This window comes from Labrus bergylta, chromosome 16 (assembly GCF_963930695.1).
Source record: "Labrus bergylta chromosome 16, fLabBer1.1, whole genome shotgun sequence".
In the NCBI taxonomy this organism is placed as follows: domain Eukaryota; kingdom Metazoa; phylum Chordata; class Actinopteri; order Labriformes; family Labridae; genus Labrus; species Labrus bergylta.
Window position 1 is genome coordinate 8997626 of NC_089210.1, and position 23907 is coordinate 9021532.

The 23907-nt window shown below is 40.3% G+C and overlaps 2 protein-coding genes, 1 long non-coding RNA gene and 3 other non-coding genes across 8 annotated transcripts in view; 2 read left to right on the top strand and 4 right to left on the bottom strand.

Annotated features, from left to right (window-relative positions):
- Positions 1–5940, top strand: part of shank1 (SH3 and multiple ankyrin repeat domains 1) — a 71985-nt gene extending 66045 nt beyond the window's left edge. The window contains exons 26-27 of the mRNA XM_065964482.1: positions 962–1852; positions 2609–5940. Of these exons, the coding sequence (XP_065820554.1) occupies positions 962–1852; positions 2609–2696 (979 nt within the window). The 3' untranslated portion in view covers positions 2697–5940. The remainder of the gene's footprint in view (positions 1–961; positions 1853–2608) is intronic.
- Positions 5941–6516: 576 nt separating this feature from the next.
- LOC109992956 (uncharacterized) lies at positions 6517–8326 on the bottom strand. The gene is made up of 2 exons (XR_010668852.1): positions 8192–8326; positions 6517–7457 (listed from the first exon to the last, which is right to left on the bottom strand). It is a non-coding gene; the product is annotated as an uncharacterized lncRNA (long non-coding RNA).
- On the bottom strand, positions 6682–6769 carry LOC114920921 (small nucleolar RNA SNORD88). The gene has a single exon (XR_003809213.2). It is a non-coding gene; the product is annotated as a small nucleolar RNA SNORD88 (small nucleolar RNA).
- LOC114920919 (small nucleolar RNA SNORD88) lies at positions 6957–7048 on the bottom strand. The gene has a single exon (XR_003809211.1). It is a non-coding gene; the product is annotated as a small nucleolar RNA SNORD88 (small nucleolar RNA).
- LOC114920920 (small nucleolar RNA SNORD88) lies at positions 7526–7622 on the bottom strand. Its single transcript, XR_003809212.2, has one exon. It is a non-coding gene; the product is annotated as a small nucleolar RNA SNORD88 (small nucleolar RNA).
- Positions 8327–10140: 1814 nt separating the features above from the next.
- Positions 10141–23086, top strand: si:ch211-51c14.1 (protein kinase C and casein kinase substrate in neurons protein 3). 3 transcript variants are annotated; one of them, XM_020645705.3, is made up of 10 exons: positions 10141–10367; positions 13685–13752; positions 18307–18463; positions 18630–18865; positions 19615–19770; positions 20432–20607; positions 20741–20861; positions 20974–21056; positions 21185–21264; positions 21687–23086. In XM_020645705.3, exons 2-10 carry the CDS (start codon positions 13693–13695, stop codon positions 21794–21796), a joined length of 1179 nt encoding a protein of 392 aa, XP_020501361.1. In that variant the 5' UTR covers positions 10141–10367; positions 13685–13692; the 3' UTR covers positions 21797–23086. The 3 variants fall into 3 exon arrangements, with proteins under 3 accessions (XP_020501361.1, XP_020501362.1, XP_065821029.1); XM_020645706.3 differs by lacking the exon at positions 10141–10367 and adding an exon at positions 10568–10801; XM_065964957.1 differs by lacking the exon at positions 10141–10367 and adding an exon at positions 11558–11609.
- The last annotated feature ends 821 nt before the right edge of the window (positions 23087–23907 follow it).

Sequence of the window (23907 nt, forward strand, 5' to 3'; positions counted from 1 at the left end):
TTCCATCTTTATGTCTTGTGTAAGTGTTGTCTATACTCTGTAAACCTTTGCTCTTTTATTTCTCTGGCTTTTTCCACGTGTTTCTCTCAGAAGCAGAAACAGGTAATAGAGCCACTTCCACACTTGTCTTTTTTTTCTTCTGTCAGGAAGAACATAAAACTGACACCTTGTGTAATTCACAGCCTGTTCCTAAAGTGTTAAGAGGAGAGGAAACCTAGAACATTTAGAATTAATTTGTATTTACTGAGGAGACACAACAAACATGTGACATTATAATCAATTTAATATACTGGGAGTTGGTCAAAAGTGAACTGATATGATTTAAGGTATTACAATTGATCAAGTCTTCAAAAATTGCTTGTTCAAAATGAAAAAGAGTCATTTGAAATAGGATATGTACTCATTATCCAGTTTGGATTTAACTGGTATTAAACCATCACTTATAACCACCAAATTATCACCCAGGCCCCAGTTTAATGGTGCTCTAAGGGAGACAGTAACACCTTCTGTTTCTTTCAAAAGATGAAAGATTTCTATCCTTCTTTATACTTCAAACATTTCTTATATTTTTTGCTTATTGGTGTTACAACTTTCGGCATTAAGAAGACAGCATAGACATTTTATTGTTAGCTTAGCTGTTTTCTGTACCATTAAATTCAAACACATGAAGTAGGATGGCTACCCTTCATTGTGATATCTAGTCCCATCAAGAGCACCTGTAATCTCGGTTTGGTAATCTAGAAAAGATTCTGGAGAAGGGTGATTCACTCTGGTGTTTCATTGAAAAACAACAGCACTTATCTAAAATTGATAACCTAAAACTGGTTTAAAAAAAAAAAAAAGGATTTCCAAATCAATTCAGTTCCAGGTTAAAATTCTCTGAATGTGTGCATGTTTTTAATTTACTGTTTTCTGTAACGATTTTCTTGTCTAACCTATTTTTCTCCCTTTTCATTCACAGATTTTCAGAAGACTCCGCCTCAGCTCTGAGCCCCCCCTCAGTTCGTTCTCAGTCACCATCTCCGATCTCTTTATCCCAGCCCTCGTTATCCCCGTCCCCGACCCCCGCCTCCCAGTATCCAATCTGGGGACGATCTCCGTCTCCTCAGCCTCCAGCTTCCTCTCAGCCTCCCCGTTCCCATTCCCCACTGTCTCCCACAACTTATTCCCCTTACCCCACTTCCCCCAAACACAGACCCGTCTACCGGACCAAAGCCCTGGAATTCCAATTCATCCCCAGTCGAGAGTCCCGTAAAGCAGAATCACACATACTGCAGCGTAGGCGAGCACCCAGCCCCCTGATCTCCCCTTCAGAGAGGCCCAAGCTGGGTCCACCGCGGCCATCGTCCCTCCCACTCCTCCCCACCACACCCTTATACAGTGCCCTCTACGACCTCCGAGGTTCAATCACTCCACCCTCACCCGGGAACCCCCTCGGCGATCCTTACTTCTCGCCCTCTCCTCCCCTGTTCGCCCCCTCTGGTGCCCCTCCTCCTCCAAACGCCGCATTACTTATGTCTCGGTCCCTCTCTCCAACTCACTTCTTATCTGGGACCTCTTCACCGCCCCTGCATCCCTGCCCTCCACCTACCTGCCTGAGTTACCCCCATTTACCTCCCCCTTCCCCTACAAAGCCTTTTGCCTCCAAGCCACTGCCCTACTGGACCAAGTATGACGTCGCTGACTGGCTAGGATACCTGAACCTGGGCGAGCACAGAGAGCGTTTCCTGGACAATGAGATCGATGGCACCCATCTGCCCTCTCTAACTAAGGATGACTATCTGGATTTGGGTGTGACGCGTGTAGGCCATCGCATGAACATTGAGCGGGCCCTGAGAAGTGTAATGGACAGGTATGGCTTCAGATAAAGAGGCTGCAGAGAAACACAAATGACCACGGCAAGTGTTCTGTTGGATTTTTTTAGAATCAAACACGTAAAGATCCATGATACAAACATGTATGTAAACGATAGCTTCAGATTTAGATATACAGCACTGCTCTCCATGACTTTCTACTTTCTTGCCCCCTTTCTTCACCTGGCACAGTTTAACATAGAGGTGCTTAATATAATATTATAATAATATAATTGGTGCTTTAAAGCCCAATAAGGATTCATCAAAATGTGTAGTTGCAATTAGATTGAATGAAGATGCAGCAAATATCTAATTTACCATAAAATTGTGTGATGTTAGAGGTTGAACCTAAAATAAATATGAGTAAAAACGAGAGCCCGACCGATTAATCAGCCAGCCGATATTACCGGCCAACAAGGTAAAGGTTTGATTGGTTAACCACTCCCTCCCTTTTGGCGAGAATATTTCTCCTCATAATCTGCCCTTCTCTTTTACACATCAGAAGCTCTGTGTGCAGTGGAAGAACAGCGCCCTCTGCCTGTTTTGTGCTGTAAAGCATTTCAGTAATTTTCAACATTTATGACAAAAAGTATCACACCTGAGAAAAACCCACCTGTAAGCTTGTCATGACAGTTATTGCAGTGTTATTAGAGTCTAACTGAACAACTTAAAACTATGTTATAAAACCACAAATACCACTCATCATCCACCCACTAAAAAACTGACTTGTGTCCTGTTTTCGTTTTTGTCCTCAGGCTGTCCAGCAGCCCATTTCCCATTTCTGTCCTCTCACCCCGGGAGGGACAGACTGAGAGGAGGAGGGACGACGGGAGCCGAAGCTGAAGTTGCAAAATACCGAGCCACAAACTAGAGAGCGAAATAAAGAGAGAGAAGGAGGGTTTGGAGTCAATGAGGGAGGAAGACACAACTGCTGGTATTCATGGTGGATTCACACAACAAATGAGGGGGGAACAGATTTCACACTGAGGAGGGAGTCAGGGTCCAAAGGGGAATGGAAACAAGTCAAAATTGGGTGGACGATCCATACACACACTGGCTTGCCCTCCCTAGTTGTGGCGGGCTGATTTACACACTCCCAACATGTGTGTATGGCCACACCAACCAACAAAGACGCACACTTTCATCCAAAATGAGAAAACCTTGGCTACAGCAGAAACCCTGAGCGAAGGCTGGCGATAAAACCGAACCAAATACTTCAGAGGAACAATCGAAAGCCACTTCATTCCCCCCCCTTTTTTTTTTTTTTTTTTTTTTTTTTTTAAGGTAAAGCTGGTTGTGTTGTTGGGAGAACTGGAGCAGATAAGGTTCATCGTGGTGCCATCGTTTTTAGTCATCCTCTGTCCCCTCAGCTCGCCGGTTAAATCTGTTCAGGTTCAAGGCATGGAATTTTACGAAGAAGAAAAAAAGAACGCAATCAATGAGAAACCCTCCTCGTATGAGTGGATTTTTTGTTTTACAAATGCTTGAGAGAATATCAAAGAATGAATGTCTGCAGGAAGTGGGGCTTTTTTTCTGTCTGCGTGTGTGGTGAACATAGAACGACACATCGTGGCGGCCTCCTCGTCTGTTCGAGTGGTCAGCACAGGTAGATAACTCGTGTCCTAATGTGTCTGGCTTCGATTGGTTAGGTCTTGTTTTTACCTCACCACTGGCAGGGCTCTGTCCTCACTGCAGGTCCTTATGTGCGTCTCTATAGCTCTTTATCATCTTAAGTCTTATAATGACAGACTATATACAGACTGGTCACTGTATCACAAATTTGTAGCAAAAATAAGTGCCCAGACCAACAAAAAGAAAAACAACAAAAAGAAACACACCCACACACAGGCACCTGAGTTACTCCTATACATGCCTGCATGCATACACCAACATGTAGACACACACATATACACACAAGCACTCACAAGTGGTTGTGTTAAGAGTTTATGGGACACCTTATATATAAACACACACTTTATATTCGGATCTAAGATACACAAAAAGGAGACGGACTGTGCTTTCAACTGTTAAGACGGGATACGCGAGAAATGTGCAAAAGGAAATCTCCCTGAGGATTTGACCCACCGAGAAAGACTTCCTCAGCGTCAAGGCAACTGTTGTTCGCCCGCTCAGACCTTTCGCTTTTTGGAGGGAGACTGAAATTAAGGAGAGGGGACGGGAAGAGGAAAAACTGCCATTTTCTTGCTCTTTCCCACCCAATCCCCCCCTCTCACTCTCGACTCAATCCTGGAGGAAAAAAAAAAAACCCGGCCAAGAGGGGGACCTGAGAGAAACGCTTCTATCAAGTTTTAATACTCTGATTCTTCTTACAATTTTTAAAACTTTAAATGGGAATACTGGAATATTGATATGAAAAGAATCTATTGTTACTATTTCTCATTACTATCATCGTCCTTAATGTTATTATAGAGAGTTCCCCGGCACTCTCATGCAGTCTTTTCTGACTGTCTAGTGAGGATAATCGGATATAAATAAAGAAATATATATGTATATGTAGGTATTTTTGAATCGAAAGATGCATTTGATTTTGTGCACTGTACCCTTATCATAGCTTCTTCCTGTCAAGAAGTATTGCAACTCTTAATGTGAAGCACATTTCTTATTCTGCCTTCTACTCCGTTTTCCTTTTAGTCAGACCTACAAGCTTTAATCAAAATATCAGCCTCAAATTATGATTTCATCACAACTTTAAAAGTGATTTTGTTACATGCGAATGCTTAAAATGTAGCCCACAATAAAGGCAAGTAAATAATCTATTTTTCAAATGAATACATTTCAAAAAGACTCTATTTAATACCGGATAAAAGCCCTCTTTGATCGCTTGCTTGCTCACACTGATCTCCTTTTCATTTCCCTGTCATTTTTCACTGCACACTTCCATCCCATGACAAGCTCAGTCCTGCTTTTCTCACTGTTGCTGAGATCAAATCTAAAGGGCTCTCTTCATGACCTCTCTACCTTGAACAACACTTCACCTCTCCTGCTGCTTCCAAGTCCTCCAAACACATATCAAGCGTGCGTTTTTTTTTTACATCAAGTTCACTCTCCTTCCTGCCCGGCTAAACTCAATTTCTTTCTTTGAGGAGATAAATTAGTTTCCATAGATCATGTTGCTTAAAGTGCACACACACACACACACACACACACACAGATACATATATAAAGGCTACTTTGGTAAAAGCTCATTCAAGGGGATTTGTCTCGTGGGTTGATTTTATGTCGAGAGATTATATTTGAATGCAAGAGAAATAGCAATAAGGACGATGAAAATAATGGTCATCTAATTATGGTTTAAGATGTATAAAAAAAAAAGTCTCAAAAGTTCTAAAGAATCTCTGTCTTCCAAATAATGTTTAACATGAAGAAGGTACAATGTATTTATTTAATTGTTCTGCTTTCTATACAGTTGGACCTGTTCTCTGCACCACCTGATCCTTCCTATCGTTAACGGGCTTACAGGATTCATTCATTGAAGCTTCTTGTGTGTGCAGAGCGCCCCCTGCAGGCTCATTGTTTATGACAAGCATCTTATGCAATGTCCCTTTTTACATTAGCAACTACGGCTTCTCACGCTTCCCTTTAGAGATTATAAAGAAGCCAAAGAGGTTCGGGTTTTTTTGTTGTTGTTGAACAAGTGAACAAGCAGAATCCGCAACCAGATTCGTCTTGTTTTTAATCAGGGCTCTACAAAGATGCTAGTGTAAAAAGGGCCGTTTAAAACATTACCATAACATCTAGTGCGGATACAATAATTTCCTCGTCAAGTGACCCGTAAGGGATTTTAAGTCTTTCTTTGCATTTACAAATTATAAATCCGAGTGAGCGCTCATCGTCGCCGTCAGTAGAAAAGATCTTTGGGAACTGGTCGCACTCTATAGAAAGCATTTATTTTCCTTTAAGAGATCTTTTAAAAAAATGAGAATATAAACTGATGAAAGGTCAATTACAGAATATATATGTATATGTGATGAGCATATACACATTCATATAAACATATGAATTTCAAATGTTTTAAGAGATAATACATTGTTAGAATTATAATAAAGATACAGAAACTAAGTTGTAATTCATGCATTCTGACTTCTTGAATTTACAGGTTTACAATGTATTTTGTTTTTCTGACATATCAGATTCTTTGTCCAGCCCGAATGACATGCACTCAGTGAGAAGGTATCGTGCAGTAGCGTTGAGGGAGTCCAATGGATTATGTAGCATTTCAAATCTATGAATGATAGCCGTTAAGTAATGCTTCAGTTTGTACATTGTGTACTGAAGTTTGCTTAGGCATTTTGAAGTGGGTATGAGGAATAAGAAAGTGGTGATTTTATATAAAAGACGGATTTACAAATACATTCATCTCTTATTAACCCATCAAACTCTAATGACAGGACAGTAAAGCTCAGACTTTACGGTCTTTAAACCGTCACAAAAGGAATGTGACATTTTCTAATTCAACATTAAACTTCCCACTATTTCTTACTACACAGAAATATGAGAAACTTTCTTCTCATAATGCATGTGGTCTCATTCAGATTTTAAAGTAATCCGAGCGTTAGTATGTCCATGAACAAACCACCAGATTTATAAACTCAAAAGACAGGCAACAAGACATTAAATAAAAAAATAAAATTCTTACACAACGTATAGGAAATCAATTACTTTATTGATTATTCAGAGTTAAAACAGAAACATAGCATGCTATAGCGCAGATTTCGTCTGTCGAAGCACCATTACCTGAAGAAAGAAAGAGAACAGTAATCAGAAAAACTGTTGAAGAAATCTGCATAATAGAAGTGAAGTATACGATTCTCTTTTCAGACTCTGCCATGTCAGGAGCAGAGCTGCACTTTTCTCACCACTGATATTCTGAGCCCAGTGCAAAACATCACAAGAGATCATGTATTTTAGTGTGTCGTAGAAGTGTAACAAACCTTTTCAAGTCCAGTACAGGAGTTGCTTCACTTTTCCCCCCTCCCAAACACCTTAAAAAACAAAAACAGAAGATTTCATCAGCATCTTTTCATCATGTCAGTGTCAGATCAGCACCCTGAAGCATCAACAGCTAATGAATGAACAGCTCAACTTCTCCTCAGAAACTCTGGCTTGTCAGGGCCAAAGGTGCACGTTTATCTCCACTCACAGTCAGAGCCCAGTGCAAGTCATCAGGGGAGAGAGAGGGGGAGGCTGTGTACACTATCACATTAAGAGTTTGACGGTAGTCACTGTGGTCATGAGCGTCACTGGATTGCTGCAACATCAAATATCTGATTCATATAAACCCATTTCCACGTTTGCCCAAAAATGTAAGCTTAAAAGTCAAGTGTCTCAAGTGCTAGTGTGACCTAATCTCCAGATCCACATCTTTGAGTTTAAAACCTTTTGTTTTGCATTATAGGTACACTTTTATCTCCCATTTTTTTTAGAAGGTGTTCACTTTAAAAAAAAAAAAAAAAAAAAAAAAGGTGAAAAGGTCTGAGTTGCTGTTTAGATTATAAATCTGATTCTAAGGATGCACAAGTCCAAAACATACCTTTCTAACAAATTCGGTGTTCAGTCATGGATGCTTCACTTCTTCTGCGTCACCTGAAAAAGGACAAAACTTTAGTTAATGTGTTGTCAAGGCAACCACATGGTAACCACCGCGCCACTGTCTTCTCCTCAGATACTCTGGCTTGTCAGGGCCAAAAGGTGCACGTTTATCTCCACAAAAACAATGTAAGAGCCCAGTGCAAGTCATCAGGGGAGAGGACGGCTACACTTAACACGGTTTGGACAGATCATCTTATCTACAGCAACGAACTGCTTTACTGTAGCCTGGTTTATGACACCGACGGCTAACACGTTAGGCTAACCACGTGTTCATGGGCCCGAAGTTTTGCAGTCTCATGTGGCGAGTTAACTAAACGTGTATGATATGATAAACTGAAGAAATAGCCAACAACAAAATCCAATTAAAAAAAAACAAAAAGTCTTACTTTAATGTTGTTTGAGCAACATTGCGAAATTAATCATTTTGAGGGAGAACAAGTTCGAGCTACACCCACGTGTCACTGTGTTAAGTTCAGCTCAAAATCCATCCAGAGACAACTTACATTTCCATAAACGAGACAAATAATGCAAGTTGCAAGGTTTTAAAAGTGAGTCGAGGACATAAAACATCTTCAGAGTTTATCCTCTACTGTATATATTATCGTATTCATGCAGAAAACAGAAAGGCAGTGTGTTATTAGGCTACACTTTACGTTTCAGTAATCACACAGCAGCCTTGTTAAACTTTATAAATCTACAGACTAGCAGTATTTGTCGAGTTTTCTTACCGATCCCACAGTCGATGATCTTCTGGAGGTAGGCAGCGTCCAAATGACTCACGCCGGACTTGCTCCCTCGTTTTTAAATGGCGGCGGCGACCGGCAGACAACTTGTAACTGAATTCCTCCCCCTGGTGGACTGGAGTAAAATTAACATTTACTTTTATTGATCCCCGCAAGTGGAAATTCTGTTTTTTACACTCTTTTAAGTCATGCGCCACACACACATAGGCTGAAATATACACACATGAAAAGGTAATTAGTAGTTATGTAGCAGTACAACTCCAAAGTAGATGTGCACAAATAAACTAAAATCATGACACAATTATAGTTTATTCAAAGTTCTGCAGATAGTACTTTGTAAAAAATATATTTTTCCTCACTCGATAATATTAGGCTACTTGTTTAGCTGCCTCTAATTAAAAAGGTTCTCATTAAAAAAAATACTCTTGTTGGTCAATTTTGACAGCAATGTATCACATGTTTTGTTTTTGTTTGGTCCTAAGTGAGGGTATGGCGGTGGTGGTTCCTACTTTAGTGCAGTAGCTACTCAGCACTGTTTCCAGTGACAATTTCAAATTCAAAGGCAGTTTTATATGTGAACACTAGAGGGAAGCAAAGACATGGCTTGAACTGCTTCTAGCAAATTTGTTTTTTTTTTACAAAATTATATTAAAAAAAAGAAACAAGTGTATAAACATCATGCTTACAAGATAAATTAAGTGAGACATGAAACAGAAAAGTTGACAGAGTATTTATTATTAAACTGGATGTTTTGAGCTCTGATGTACCAATGCGTCAATAATGAATCATTTGAGCAAAGTAAATATATCACACATACCAAGAAATGATGCTGCTGTCTTTACATATGGACTATAAAATCTGCTAAAAGATTTGGAAGCAACTCTGTTTCTAAATATATTTTCAATTTAACAAAATACAAAAGATGAAACTGAAGAGTGTACTTTCACACGTTGTGACTCATTGACAGATGCGATACTGGTGGAGGGAGCATTTACAGCAATTCATGTAAAAAGTACTACACTACGAGTACTCACAAGTATGTAACGTTCAGAAAATGTGTTTGAAAGTATTACAAGTACAAGTACACAATGCAGAAAATGACCTTTACAACAGAGTTAATCACCTAACATGGATCTTCCCCCCCACCTGTTAGTGTCTTCTGTCTATCATTATTCTAATATCTCACAGTGTTATCATGATATCATACTATCCAGCCAGGTTTGATGACAGGATCACTGCTACAGGATGACTATATGCTCAGAGCAGCTTGTATCTGGGCGTAAACATTTCAGTGTACAACAGCTGTGTGTTTACATGGCATGTCGTGGCAAGACTTTCGCAAGTTCAGCATAGCATGAAGCAAGAGTGGGAACAAGTCTTCTTCAGGGGACTTTGACTTCAAAGAATCTCTGCTTTTAAACACACACACACACACACACACACACACGCACACACACACACACACCGGATGTATCCTCCAGCTGTGGAGGCAGGCCTACCAAATGATCCCGAGGGAACGTGGAGTGGAGGAAAGAGGGGGTATAAAAACAAGCTCAGAGGGATGCAGTTTCCCTTATCTGGTCATGCTGCTTTGTGCGTCTTTGTCAAAGAGTAAAACACGGTTAATGGACTAATTAACTCACAAACATATATACATACGTATATACACACACTCTGGATGAGTGACTCAGCTTTAGTCAGACTCACCTAGAAAAAAAAAAACACTGGCCAACTTCATTGACACTTCTTTGAGGGAGAGGAGAGCAGGGTGATTAAGGGAAGGAAAAAAGGGAGAAAAAAAGTAACAAGTGGTGCAATACAAAGAACAAGAGAAGAAGAAGAAGTCCCCTGCAGCTGTTTTGGAGGGAGAGAGAGGGAAAGAGAGGGAGGGAGGAAGAGGAGGGTGAGAAGGAGGGAGGAAAAAAAAAAAAGAAGCCAACTCATCTGACACAAACAGTGGGCCAAAGAAAGGGGAAGAGCAGGAGCAGCACTGTCCACAGCGAGTGGAAAATCAAATTTGGAGAAGTACAAAGAAGACAACACGTAGAGGAAAAAGAGCCTGAAAGTCTGTAAGAAGATTCAACTAAGGAAAAACAAAGTTTGACCTGTCGAACGAGAAGAAAAAGGGGGTTGAAGCAAGAGGGCCCCAACTTTTAGAGAGGTAAGGCTCTGCAAGCTGCTTGTTAGCCCTTCAGTGGCACGTCACAGTGATCTAAAGGAGTGATCAAGCTCCTATTTCTGCTCTGTGTGTTCATTTGTTACTATATATTTCCTCTATGCAATGTGTGTGCGTGGGGAGTTATGTGTGACAGATGAAACGAGGACAGGGGGAGGAGTGAGCGTGCGTGCCAGGGTGGGAGCGGGATACTGGGGTGAAAGAGTTGCTTGGTTGGAAGCTCTTTTGACCAAACTGCGCTTCACTTTTCTCCAGTTTCCAGAACGTTTTTACATGTTAAGACAGAGATTTAGATTGGGAAAGGACTGGAAGTAGAACGCTTGAGGACTTCTGAAAACTGGTGGAACTAATTTCCTGTCTGAGCTGCCAGGAGGTCATAAAAAGTCTGGAGGACTCATGGTGGAATTAGATCTGTGCTGGTAGGTGGTAAGATATAGTACAGTATGCTCTGTGGTGGACTCGTTTGATTGTAACTTTAACCTCAACTGAAATGTTTGAAAATCAACATATACAGCCAAAACATCACAGAGGGCGCAGAAAACCATTTGAAAGTTTGACTCAGGCTTTTATTATAACAATTTCATTGTCAAATTAAGAGTACGGCAAAATCGAGGCCAAATCCAGCTGTTTAGAAAGAGTTTCAATTGATTATAAAGTCTATGAAATCAATTTCAAAAGCCTACAGGGCCATATGCACGCCAGCAGATAAGGAGGTTACAGCAAACTTTTTCTTGATACAGCATAAACTACAGCATAATGCTGAAAATAGAGCAGAACATCCTATAGAGGCATGCAAGTAGAGCACACAGCTAAGATAGTAGATCCAAGGTTGGCGATTTTACTAACAGGGTAAATATTGAATACGATTTGGGCTGGTTTAATTGTGTTAAAACATTGGAGATAACTAAGTTAAACTTGCAAAATGCACTGAATTATCTTAGTTAAGGGCATGGACAACAGATCTCCCCAACCTCACAGTAACAAGACAACTATATGACAGAGATCTACCCAGCGAGAAAGACAACCAGCAAGGGGACAGGAAGTTGAGGTCAAAAGTTGAAGGGGCGGCTGTTCATTATTTTTTCCCAACCCTTGCAGACCTCAGGGTTGTGTGATCTGTCAGACGGAAGGCGCAGGCAGAGGAGAGAGGCATGTCATTATGCTCTCTGAGAAGCATGTGATGCCCCGTGAACAGCAGCCGAGAGGGAAATCATTGAATCTAATTGTGTGAGTCAAGCAAGCGATGGCGGCAGGGAGGAAAAAACTAGGCAGATATGAAGGCTGAGTCTGGGTCGAGTTCAACTTTGGGTGCAACAAGGATTTAGACATAGCAGAAGGCAAAGCTGCTGGATGCTTACATATTTAACTGGAAATGTTTCTGTTTTGAAAGAGGAACCAAATGAGCATAAAGTAATGTAAAAAAAGAATGGACACCTGCTGAACTAGATCACTTGGTTTCGAGTAAGAAACAGCATTTAACATATTTCTATCACCTCTATGCCTCTTGTTTGGAAGAGCTAATGAGCTTGAGTGCCTGTGTTCCTTTTAATTATAACATGAAGGCAGACAAGGCCATCAACATTGGATGAAAAGTGAGTGCAAACGATAGGATGTGTCGACCTTTACCCTCAGTTTATTTTAGGATAGCTCATGTTTCAAAACTGGGATTGCTGGGAGTAGATACGCCATGCTTACTGATGTTACAGCATGAGAGACGCTGCCCAGGTTTACAGTACACCACCTGGTTCAGATTTACTGTACACGTCAACCTACAACAGCAACTGTGGCTCCCTAATGGGTTTACAGGGCAGCCATTATACGATTCAGACACCGACACATTACACGTGCAGTATATCTTCACATAAGTGCTTATGAGAGTGTGTCAGTGATTTACTTCAGGGGATATTGAACGCTATCATTTCAGAGACCCTCCAGTATAAGAGCAATGATTCCCATCCAGAGACCCAGGGGTTACTTGATAGCCAATGGATACGTGAAGATTATAAAAGTAATACAAATAATAGTTTGAATGAAAATGTCCAGATTTGGTCTCAGCTGTCACACCTCAATACTAAAAATGCTCTAAAAGCCAGCCGAGAAGCAACAGTTAGCTAAAAGTAATGGTTAGCCTACATTGATAAAATACATACAGTTAGCTGAAAAAGTTAGCGATAACTAGATTAAGCAGTTGAAATATTTTGCTAAATCTACAGTCAAAGATGAACTATATAGCTTAAAGTAGGTAATTGTTGAGCTTAAACTTGACTAAGCAGTGGATTAAGCTAAAAGTCGAAACAACGTTGGAAATAGCTAAATCTGAAATGGTTAGCTTGAAATTGAACAAAACCAGTTGAAAGTTTTGTGAAATTAGTAGGTTTGAAGTTATTGATAACCTTTTGAAATGATTAGTTATAAGATCATTAAACTTTTAAGAACAGACTAGCTGCAAAGATAATGCAAAACCTTTTGAAATGATAGTTATAAGATCATTAGCTAACTGCAAAAATAATGCAAAACCTTTTGAAATAACCTTAAAAAATGTTGAAATAGTTATCCTATGATTGATTTAACATTTGAAAGTTAGCTTTTAAAATGGTAAAAAATGAGGAATAACCAGTCGAGATGTTTAACTAAAAAAAAGTCTAATTGATAACAGTTGAAATCTTTAACTGAAAGTGGATTATGAAAGGAAGTAGGCAAAGAATAAGTAAGAGTAGGCAAAGCTAGTACAAGGAATTGTAACCTTAAAGTGATGGATGAATAACAGTGGTCCAAAAGTTATAAATCTGACACTTCTTAATGTGTAAAAGGCTGCTATGCATCAATTTACAAAAAATGAATACATTATCATTTTACAAATAATTACACACTGTTTTCTTCAAATATGGGCGCATGTGTTCATCAGACAAGCTGCAGAGCATGTCAACAAAAAGGAGAGGATGTGATCCCTCCTGACTCCCAAATGGATCTTTGCATGAAAATGGATGAAGTATTTGTGACTGAATGTTTGAGCTCTCCAGAATGCATGTTCAATTTCTGAACTAAGTCACAAAGTCTACAGTCTCATGTGAAGTTATCTGCTGACTTGAAACATAATGTCAGGGCTTTGATAGTCCCTCAAGTACGTGTCATTTTAGAAACATCTGACCTACTATGTAACATTACATTGTTCATTCTATAGCGACAAAGCCCAAAGCCTTATTTCCACCACATAGAGGGTAATTACAGAAAGGTCAGTGTGCAGATTAAAAGGTGGAGTGATATCATTCCCTGAACTAATCCTATTCTTCTTTCTCTCTCAGAGAACAGGATGTCGACGCTACCATCAGACAACAGTCCTGAAGATGCCAACAATCGCAGCTTCTGGATGGTAAGACTTTGCATGTGCTTTGTGCTATCTTTTCACCTTGCTCTCCTGAGGATGAATGACCTTCCTGTTTTGTTGTTCAGGCTACATATCTGTGTCCAAGGCTGGGCTTTTATTTATAGACGCAAAAGCACTAGAAATTCCCTTTTCTGTGTTTGCTACCCTAATGTAGACTGGTGCAAAAGATAAAGAAAACAAAAAAGAAGGCAGATACAATAGAGAAATAAAAGACGTGAGAACAGAGGAAAAACATAGACAGTAACAAAAGGGTTTTAATTCAAATAATATCTCAACCATTTCGATACATAAAACTGTCTTTAACTTGACAAACTGCAGATGATGCGGCTCTATTCATGACCCTGTCTCATGTCAACTGCTGCTGCTGCTTTCTGTCTCTTTTACTGTAGTCAGCTCAGTGTGAACAGCACTGGAGTCTAAGACAAATTTCCCCAAGGAGACAAAAAAGTATATCCAATCGTGTTGTATTTTATCATGTTGTAACGTGTTGTTTTATATTATATAGTACTGTGTTGTGTCATTTTTAAAATTACAGTGAAACTTAAACTGGTTACGGCTTCAGCAGTAATATTGTATTGAAATATTTTCAACTGTATTCTTATTACAACTTACTTATAACTTCTCCTGTTACTACTATAATTCAGCACCAGTAGCAAACATCATGCTATTCTTCTTTCCTTTCTTTGGATGTCTCTGCTCTCTTCCCCCGTGTGTAACCTCTTTGTCTTAAGGCCCTAAACAATTCCAACATTAGGTGTGTCAAATTGAGAGTGTGCTGCCACTTTGATGTTGGCTTTGTCTCCTGTTGGCCTCGACGAGTTGCCCCACTTTTATCTCTCGCCTCCCTCCTGTAATTTTGGCGGCCTCCTGCTGTGCCGGATGTGTTTTCCATGCCAGCGTCTGTTCTGTGTCATCCAACTGCCATGCTCAGGGGCTGTCTGTCATTATACTGCAAAATCCAGCTCTTTTTGTGATTGCAAATTCACATCCACTTTAATAGGCTGAGAATTACAGTGGAGTAGGCTGTAGAGTATACAAATGTTCATAATAACAGATATAAACATGCTGCTGTGACGCTTTGGACCTGCTCCTGGGTCCCATATTACAATATTACTGTCTCCAATGACAAGCTACTTCCTGATCAGGCTCTCATATTTTCAGCTAATTAAGGTCTTCTGAACACATCCTTATGTTGTTTTGTTGGAAGGATTTGGTGTCAACTATTGATATGACTGCTACTACAACTGTTTCTTTACTCTGACTATAACTTCCTGTACCACCACTCATCCCTCTTCTGCTAGAAACACCTCCATTAGTTCATCTAAACTATTTTTAGCTTGCTATCTGCTAATATTATTATCGCTGATGCTGTATTACATCGAGAGTTTCCCAGCCCCCTCTCTGCGCACTGTAACATGCTCTACAGTCTGCATAGGATTATTTAAATATATGCAGAATGGGATTTTTTTTCTCCAAAGTAGGATCGTGGCCATTTTCTTCTGCAGAATTTTTGTTGCTTGGACAGATTCGCTCGTAGCGGATTTGCGTCTGCCTCAGAGATTGGCCAACTGGGTCTCAGCAGCGTTGCCATTGGCCTCAAAGTGGATTCCTCAGCTGTTTCTGTTTAATACTCAGACGAACCACAACAGAAGCAACGAGAAAGTGAGGAGGAAGGAGGGAGAGAGAAACAGAGGGGGCACTGATGAGAAGTGCACACACTGATTGGGATTAAAGCGTTTACACACATTCAGTGTTTCATTAAAAGCACACATGAGAGAAAGCTTCTCAACACGCTGTCTTCACACATCTCAATTATGGGACGACTGACAATATGACTACAGTGGAAAGCAAAACTACTTCATTAAAATGCATTTACTACTGTATAAGCAGAAACACAAGTAGCTACAATTAGAAAACTACATGTCATATTAAATTACAAAGTTAAAAATTAATTATTCATTGATATTTTTTCATGATGCCACGCAGATGAATCTAACTGGAGCTACCTGTGGCTGAACGTCTGTTCTAACAACACGGTTGACCTTAATTGCTTGACCTTTCAGATGCACCGGCGTTTAATGAACTACCAATTAAGAGTGCAGTTAGGATTGAACAGCCAGTCAATTAGCTTTAAAAAAACAACAACTACTCCGACTACAAACGTGTCACACAAAACACATCTGAACACTTCTCATACCAAAGTCTTTTCCTGCATGTACAGAGATAAGTCACCACCGAAATGCAAAGCGCATGTGTGTACATTACTCCTGGATAGAACAGCATTCTGGAGGTCAGAACTCAGTGACTAAATCAAATCGATATTTTCTGTTGGTCTTTGTGTTCTCTGTTAATACTGACTCAGATCTCGTGTGACATGCGCTGCAAATGTGCGGAGCAGGATGTCAATCAAAACCAGAGAGATATCATCTGCTCATGCCTACACAGTCTGGAGACATGCTAGTGCTGAACAGCAAAGCGAGACTTTTCCGTGAACCATTTTTTCTGTAGGTTTACTAATAGTTACAGAACACTATTGTCTGTAATAAGACTGAACTTGAATCCAAGAGGGAACTGTTTTACTTTCAGGTCAGATTTGTGTATCTGAGTTTGATGAAGTGGAATCTTATCAACCTGTCATATCAACAGAATGTTCAGCTGAGGCTGAAGACTTTATTGGCAGAATTTTAAAATGATTTTTTTTCTTCGTCTGGACACATTCAAAATATTAAGATCGAAATATATTTATAATGTCTCTCTCAAATGTTCAAGCAGCTGTCTAAATGTGTCATCGTCTAACAGATCGGGCCTGACAGAAGTGAAAAAGAGAGTAGGAGGGAGTGCTGAGTAAGAGCTGAAGGCAGCTGCCAGGAAAATTGTAGAGATTTCCAAATACCACATCTACAAACAACACACTTGCTTCAGATATGTTATTATACTCAGGGCCTTCCTCTGCTGCTCTCTTACCACCCCTTAACTGTCTGGGCCTTTTTTTTTTTTTTTTTTTTACGGCCAGGGCTTGTCATGTTCCCTGACCACACCCCGCTCTGCAGCTGGTATTAAAGTTTACCACAGGAAACGTAATGCCAGTAAAATGTCAGTGGTGGCACGTGGGGGTTGACCTTAGATGGCTGCAGAGGTGTCACAGCTGTGAAAGAAGATGAGGATGCAAGATGGGCTTTGTTATGACCTACAGAGAAGGTGCTCCAGACCAACAAATGACTGTTTAACAGGTAGCAGTCGTTAGAGGACGAGAAGGAATGAAAGCAGTCTTCCTCATCGACATTTCACGTGAATATTAAGAATGGCTCCATTCCATTTAGTTCAAAGACACCTTAATGGAACAGAGCATTTAAGAACTAGTTCCTTTTTAGATTACAAGACAGATACATCCTAAAAATCAATATGGAGCAGAATCCTACACCAGAAGTACGTTTAACCTCTGAATATTTGTTTGAATGTTGTTTCAAAATGTTTATAGTATCTTGTCTTCAATTGTTCGGCTGTAAATGGAGCGGCTGGGATGCAAGTTAGAAGACTGTGGCTGTGTCTGAAATCACACACTACTCCCTATTAATTATATAGTTCACTATAAAGTGACCATGCCATTATGTAGGGGCGTCAGAATTCTGAGTGAGCATTATCATACCCTATATATTGAACTCATGATACCCCACAATGCAGACAGGAGGAGCGGCCAGCGTGAACACAGACCACAGAAAGAAAAAAAAAGGGCTTTTTTTTGTGGCGAAATCTAGAAGTCTTTTTAATAAAGCGTAAAGGATTAAAGTGATTTTTTTCCTTATGACGATGAAAGCAAAGAGACCAGAGTAAACACAAATATTAGTTTGGTGCAAAAATACATTTCATTCTATATAAAATACGCAGTACTTTATATTTATTTATTATAGTGTCATGGTAATGGCTGAAATGTTTTTCTTATTGGGCCAAATGAGTGCACTACATAACCCACTAAGAGGACTATGTATAGGGAATATGGAGTAGAGGGTTGGAAATGTGTGTGTGAAGTCCTATCAGTCAATATCCCTCGCTGTAAACCGTTATATATACACACACACACACACACACACACACACACACACACACACACACACACACACACACACACACACACACACACACACACACACACACACACACACACACACACACACACACACACACACACACACACACACACACACACACACACACACACACACAATTGGTAGGATAGTCTTGCTGGCTTGTACTTGGCTTGTCAATATCATGATACATGCTGCCTCCTCTGCCAGGAACAAACTGAGAGCAGAGGCACCGTTTGGATTTCTCTGGCACCGAAAAATATTTCAAAGAAAAAAAACTAAAAAAAACTCTTTTGTATACTGGCAAGAATTTCTGTCATTTTACCCTTTTCAGTCCGCAGAAACATGGTTCTTTGATATTGGTACGAAGATTTAAAGCACTCTGCTCCAGCCTCCAGCCTCGCTCTGTTTGTTTTGTGTTAACAGCAGATCTTCCTCTCTCTTTGTGTCCTGGCAGCCTGGGAACTATCAGCGCACTGTGAAGCGGACAGAAGATGCCTTCCAGGCCTGTAATGACATTGTGGCATGTTTCCAAGAGAGGGCTCGCGTGGAGCGGCAGTACGCCCAGCAGCTCAGTGAATGGAGCAACAAGTGGAAGCCGGTAGTGGACTCTAGTAAGTACTGAACCTGCCAGTCCAGCTAGTTTTCATAAATATTACTGTTTGTGACAAGAGATTTTTAAATGTACCATTGAGTTTTGATCGTCTGTTTTAGTCATCTGCAGAACAAAGTATATCAGAACATTTTAGGATGTTGCTCTTCTTTTCTCGTCTCCTTTAGGTCCTCTTTACGGATCTCTTATGAAGGCTTGGCAGTGTTTTCTGTCTTCCGCTGACCGGCTGGCGTCCTTGCACGCGTCCATCTGTCGCTCCCTGGTGTCGGAGGATGGAGACAGGGTCAGAACATGGCAGAAGGACACCTTTCACAAGAAGTTATTTGGAGGTTTTAAGGAGACCCAGGATGTTGAAACCGGCTTCATAAGGGCTCAGAAGCCATGGGCAAAACGTCTGAAAAAGGTCAGACTAATTCAAGTGCAAAAAGCCTTTTTGTTTTCTGGACAGGACTACAGTAAACTTTTCATCTAAAAGTGATTTTGAAAAACTGGTATAGAATAGAAGAATCCAGGCTTTACTTCAGGATGACTGTTTATCTCCAAGATAAAAAAAAAATGTCTGATAAACTGTGCACTGAAATATAATCGTCCCTACTTTTTCCTCTTAGAGAAAATAATCAGAAATCAAAAGAGAGAACTTCAGATTTGATCGTTTTGGTTTGTGAAAGGCCCCTCTTGTGATGGATTCATTTGATGGAAAGGTCACTATCTTACATGGATGCCACAAATGGACTACTCACATGGCCTGAACACAAAGATTGCTCTAATATGTTCAAAAGAATGTACCTTTGCGTTCCAGTGATTTAAGAGCAGCTGAGGACAAGAGGACCTCCATTGAAAGCTACATGACATATTTGCATCAGAAATGTACTTGGGTCCCAAAGGGAATCAATATTTTATATGTGTGAAAAGGGCACAAATGGACCCTCATTATGTAAATGGCCTCAATTCAAGATCTATATTTAGACCACAGAGACATAAAGCAGCACTGATTTATTCTGAGTATCTGCTGGATGATTTTCAAAGTCAAGCACAACTGACAAAAAAGAAAGAAAGAAAGCTGCACATATAGCAGAGGGACCATTCTTTGTGGCATATGTGTCCTCAAAGGTCACATCTCTGGATTTAAGGTTATGTGTCGTTGGTCCACAGCTGGATAAAGCCAGGAGGGCGTACCACAAAGTGAGCCGGAAGGAGCAGGCAGCCAGGGAGCGAGAAGCACACGCTCAGGGAAACCCAGACGTCGCCATCGACAAACAGAAGAGAATCCAGGAGGAGAGGGAGCTGGCTCAGCAGGAGGCTGAGAAGGTACTCAAACTCATCTACATGTTATTTTACTCGGATATTTATCATTCTCAACTGGAACTGTTGATCCGTCTTGATCTGTTCCATCTGTTTCCAGATTTACATCACCTAGCAGCGCTGCTATTTCCTGCCTCAGTGGGAGTCTTTGGTTTCTTGTTTCTTTCACTTTCAATCTGTGAAAATGTGTCAGTGTTTTTTGTTTTTTTAAATTGTCTCATACTTGTTTGTATCTCAACAAAGAGACTTTTTCATAGATTGAAAGAGAGAAAAAAAACAAGAAACTAAAGATGCCCACAAAGGCAGAAAATAGCAGGGCTGGCTTGGTAGAAAAATCAATGTGATCAATATATTTTTGGAGAGAGAATTAAAAAAGAATAGTTTATTAGTTTGGGGGTGAATGTCCAAGAAGAAGAAACAATAGGAGGACAGTCTGCAGCTTATAACTGCATCATAATGAAAGTCTCAAACCATCAATACTTCAACACATTTTTCTTTACTTTAGTTCACACTAAAGTAAGGGGGAACACTTTTTCTTGTCTGAGGGTTTAGGTTAAGATTTGGTATGGGTACCAAACACACCTTGGTGACTTGGTATTAGCTTGAATATATAATGAGACCTGTGAGTCCCTGAGCAGTGTGTGAAAGTGTCTCTCCACCCTCACAGGTCCGTGGCCGCTATGAGAAAGTCCTCGAGGAGGTGAACCGCTACGCTCCACGCTACATGGAGGAGATGGAGTCCATCTTCGACCAATCACAGGATGAGGAGCGGAAGAGAATCGTCTTCCTCAAACAGGCTTTTCACTCCATCCACAAACATTTGGACATTACCAACAATGAGAGGTGAATCACAGAGCTTTGCATGGAAAGAGGTTGAACGTCCAAGTCCTCTGACACCCTGACTTTTGTCATCTTTCTTACTCCTCTCCTCATCTTATTTTGTGTTCTTTTGTTTTTTCCCCCTCCTCTCTATAAGTGTGAGGGCCGTGTATGACGAGCTCCACAACACACTGATGGCCATCGACGAGCACGAGGATCTCCGCTGGTGGAAGAACACTCATGGGCCTGGAATGCCCACAGACTGGCCTCACTTCCAGGTTTTCAGCTTTTTTTTCTCTTTATAAATAATCTCAAGTCTTCATGTTTTTCTTATCTGATTATCCTCTTCAAATTCAAATGTTCTTTTTTTTTTTTTTTTTTTTTTTTTAGGAATGGACGCCTGAAAAGAAAACCAAGAAGGGGAAAGAAACCAAGAAAGTCATAGAGAAGAAGAAAGGAACAATAGAGAAGAGGTGAGTTTATTTACCCCACAGGAGAGATGTTCTATTCAAGTTTGTCTTCTCACAAAGATCAATGCTCGCCGATGAAACATCCATCTGTCTCTTCCTTGTGTCTTTCTTGTCTCCGTTTCCTCACGTAGTGTGATGATTGGAGGTGTGAGAGTTCGAGCTCTGTATGATTATGTTGGCCAGGAGACAGATGAGCTGTCATTTAAAGCAGGTAAACACACACACACACACACAGTGCTCTCGTGGCAAAAAAGGTAACATTTTTTGTCTGTCTCAAATGTTTTGCCTTCTTTAAAGGTAAAAAAAAGTCAATAAGCTAATAAAATTAAAACATTTTAAAGGCATAATGTGCCACATTTCACTCATAAATACAGCAGAGATCATGTCTCTCTGAGTCAGGACTGTCTACAATGAGTGAGAAGTGCAAGACTCGCCAGCACTGTTGTTAGAACTGTGTTTACATCATGTTTACATGGACTGGACTTAAATAAAAAAATACTTATTGATTGATTTACTCCCCCACGTATAACCCAAGCTGTTAAATGATTAAATGGACACGCGTTTATTAGATAGGATAGAGAATCCCAGCTGCAACCTTTACTGTCAAAATGTAATGGCTGTCTGTCCCTGCAGGGGAAGAGTTTTTGAAGGTCGAGGATGAGGATGACCAGGGCTGGTGTCGAGGGATGAAGGACGACGGGTGGGAGGGGCTTTACCCTGCCAACTATGTGGAGGTGGTGTAGTGAACGCATTAAGACTTGAGATGAGATATCACGTAACATCACATGCTTCATTTCATTGACGTTATAACCTGTGTGAGATGTCTAAATCTCTGAAACATCAAACCAATGCTGTAAAGAAAAAAAAAACATCACGTAGCTGTTAGCCAAAGATCTTGTCAGTGAACAGAGGAGGATTGAGTTGAGCTTTTTTTTTTTTTTGTTAAACAACACAGGTTGTGTTTTCTCTTGAAGGATTTGACAAATGTTTTAATATATACAGTATGCAAAGAACACTTCTATTAAAGCCATATAGCAGACAGCGCTTTAATGTTTTAAAAAAATATATAAAATGCTGGTGTGGTACATTATATAACTAGCCATTGGTGCTGAGAGTTTATTACAGGACTGCTTTATTCTTTGAGCTGGTTTTTCTGGACACATTGCTAATAAAATGCTCACAAAGACTCTTATTGTATTGTAAAATGTGATGCCAAAACTGTGACTGTAATTCATCAAGAGCAGTGAGTAGGTCCGCTTGTTATAATGACTTTAAAAGATACTTGTTTAGCCCGTCTACATGCTTTAAAGGAACAGTTGAAATGTGCTGGTTTTGCTGTGGAATGCACAATGATATAAAACGATGGGCATCAGTTTCATCCTCCATATGTCAGGAAAGGGAGAACTGCTAGCTTAGCAGCATTATCACACATTCCAAGAACTCCAATGCTAAAGATCCCAATCGTGCCAACGGAGGAACATCAAATTCCTGGAGCTCTACAGAGATTTAAGAGATATATTCGCTAACTGTTTTGGTTTCCTATCCCTTTAACATTTCGGCTCCGTCTTGTCTCGGTTTCTTAGTTTTTTCACGACTAGAGCTGTTAGCTTTTTCCAGATAAAAATGGCTCAAATAGCTCTAAAATAGCCCCCAAAGTCCTAAACTATAGACATGTTAATCCTTTTCTTAATCAGATTCTCAATTTGACACCACGCAGTTACATTTCTGAGCGTGTCACTGTTCCTTTAAGTTAACCTCTGGTGAACATATTATCCTCGCTATGTGTAATATCTAATCATCAGTTGTTGTTCTGCATGAAGCTTGATATAAAGAAAGAGCCTCGGGAAACTGCTGGCTATGCCTTCCCTTTGTCCTGCGCCTTCTTCACTTTCTTTTTAGTTTTCTTTCTCCTCTTTCTACACATATGTTCATTTATGTCAAGTCAAAATGTAGCATTTGCCCCTAAAAATATATATTTTTTGCAAACCGTCTGTCTTTTGGAAATAAAAGTTGAAAATGCTACGCACAAAGAATAGTGTTTTTGAATTTATGATGGAAATTATGTGTGTGTGTGTGTGTGTGTGTGTGTGTGTGTGTGTGTGTGTGTGTGTGTGTGTTGGGGGGGTTGCTTCAGCGACATTGTTTTTCTATGTGTGTGTCAGAATTTGTGAATCACTATGCCATCATCCTCTGGAGTCCCGAAGTCCATGCCCTCCAGATGTTATTGCATGAACCGAGTTGTCAGGCAGCTATTACACACACAAACACACCACAGTCATCTTTAAGGCCTTGTGTCTGTGTCATGAGAAATGTGTGCAGGTCAAACGCTGCTCTTTATCCCCATGATGCCACCACAGAGTCAGAAGCAGCATTACATCAGCCAAGCAATACACTGTTTGAGTGGACTGAAAGCAAGAAATGCAATGACAAATCCTCGTATATTGTTACGCTAACACACACACACACACACACACACACACACACGGACACACACGGACACACACGGACACACACACAGTTTTTGGAGTAAATAAGCAGACAGCGGTATGTAGGAATGTCTGTTTCCACAGGAGTAACGGAGATAATGATGTCATCCTGGAAGGAATTTCTCCACCTGATGACAGTTTTCTTGCTTGTAGCAGGCTGATAAGTAAACACAAAGACGGTCTAAGCTGAGCTCTGACAATCCTTCCCTCTGCAGCTTACAATGTCTCTGACTAAATACTGGATGATATGAACATTTTGAGAAACCAATGTTGGCCTACTGCATAATACGGTAAACAGGTATCAAACATTTCACTGAGGATGCTGATGGGCATTAAATAGGATTTTAGTGAGAATATCCATTTGGTCA

Bases quoted from the DNA above. Each gene is read 5' to 3' on its own strand.
- si:ch211-51c14.1 (XM_020645705.3), top strand. From the start codon at position 13,693: ATGTCGACGCTACCATCAGACAACAGTCCTGAAGATGCCAACAATCGC. The intron at 18,464-18,629 runs GTAAGTACTGAA...CGTCTCCTTTAG, and splicing joins GAAGCCGGTAGTGGACTCTA to GTCCTCTTTACGGATCTCTT. The intron at 20,608-20,740 runs GTGAATCACAGA...CCTCTCTATAAG, and splicing joins GACATTACCAACAATGAGAG to TGTGAGGGCCGTGTATGACG.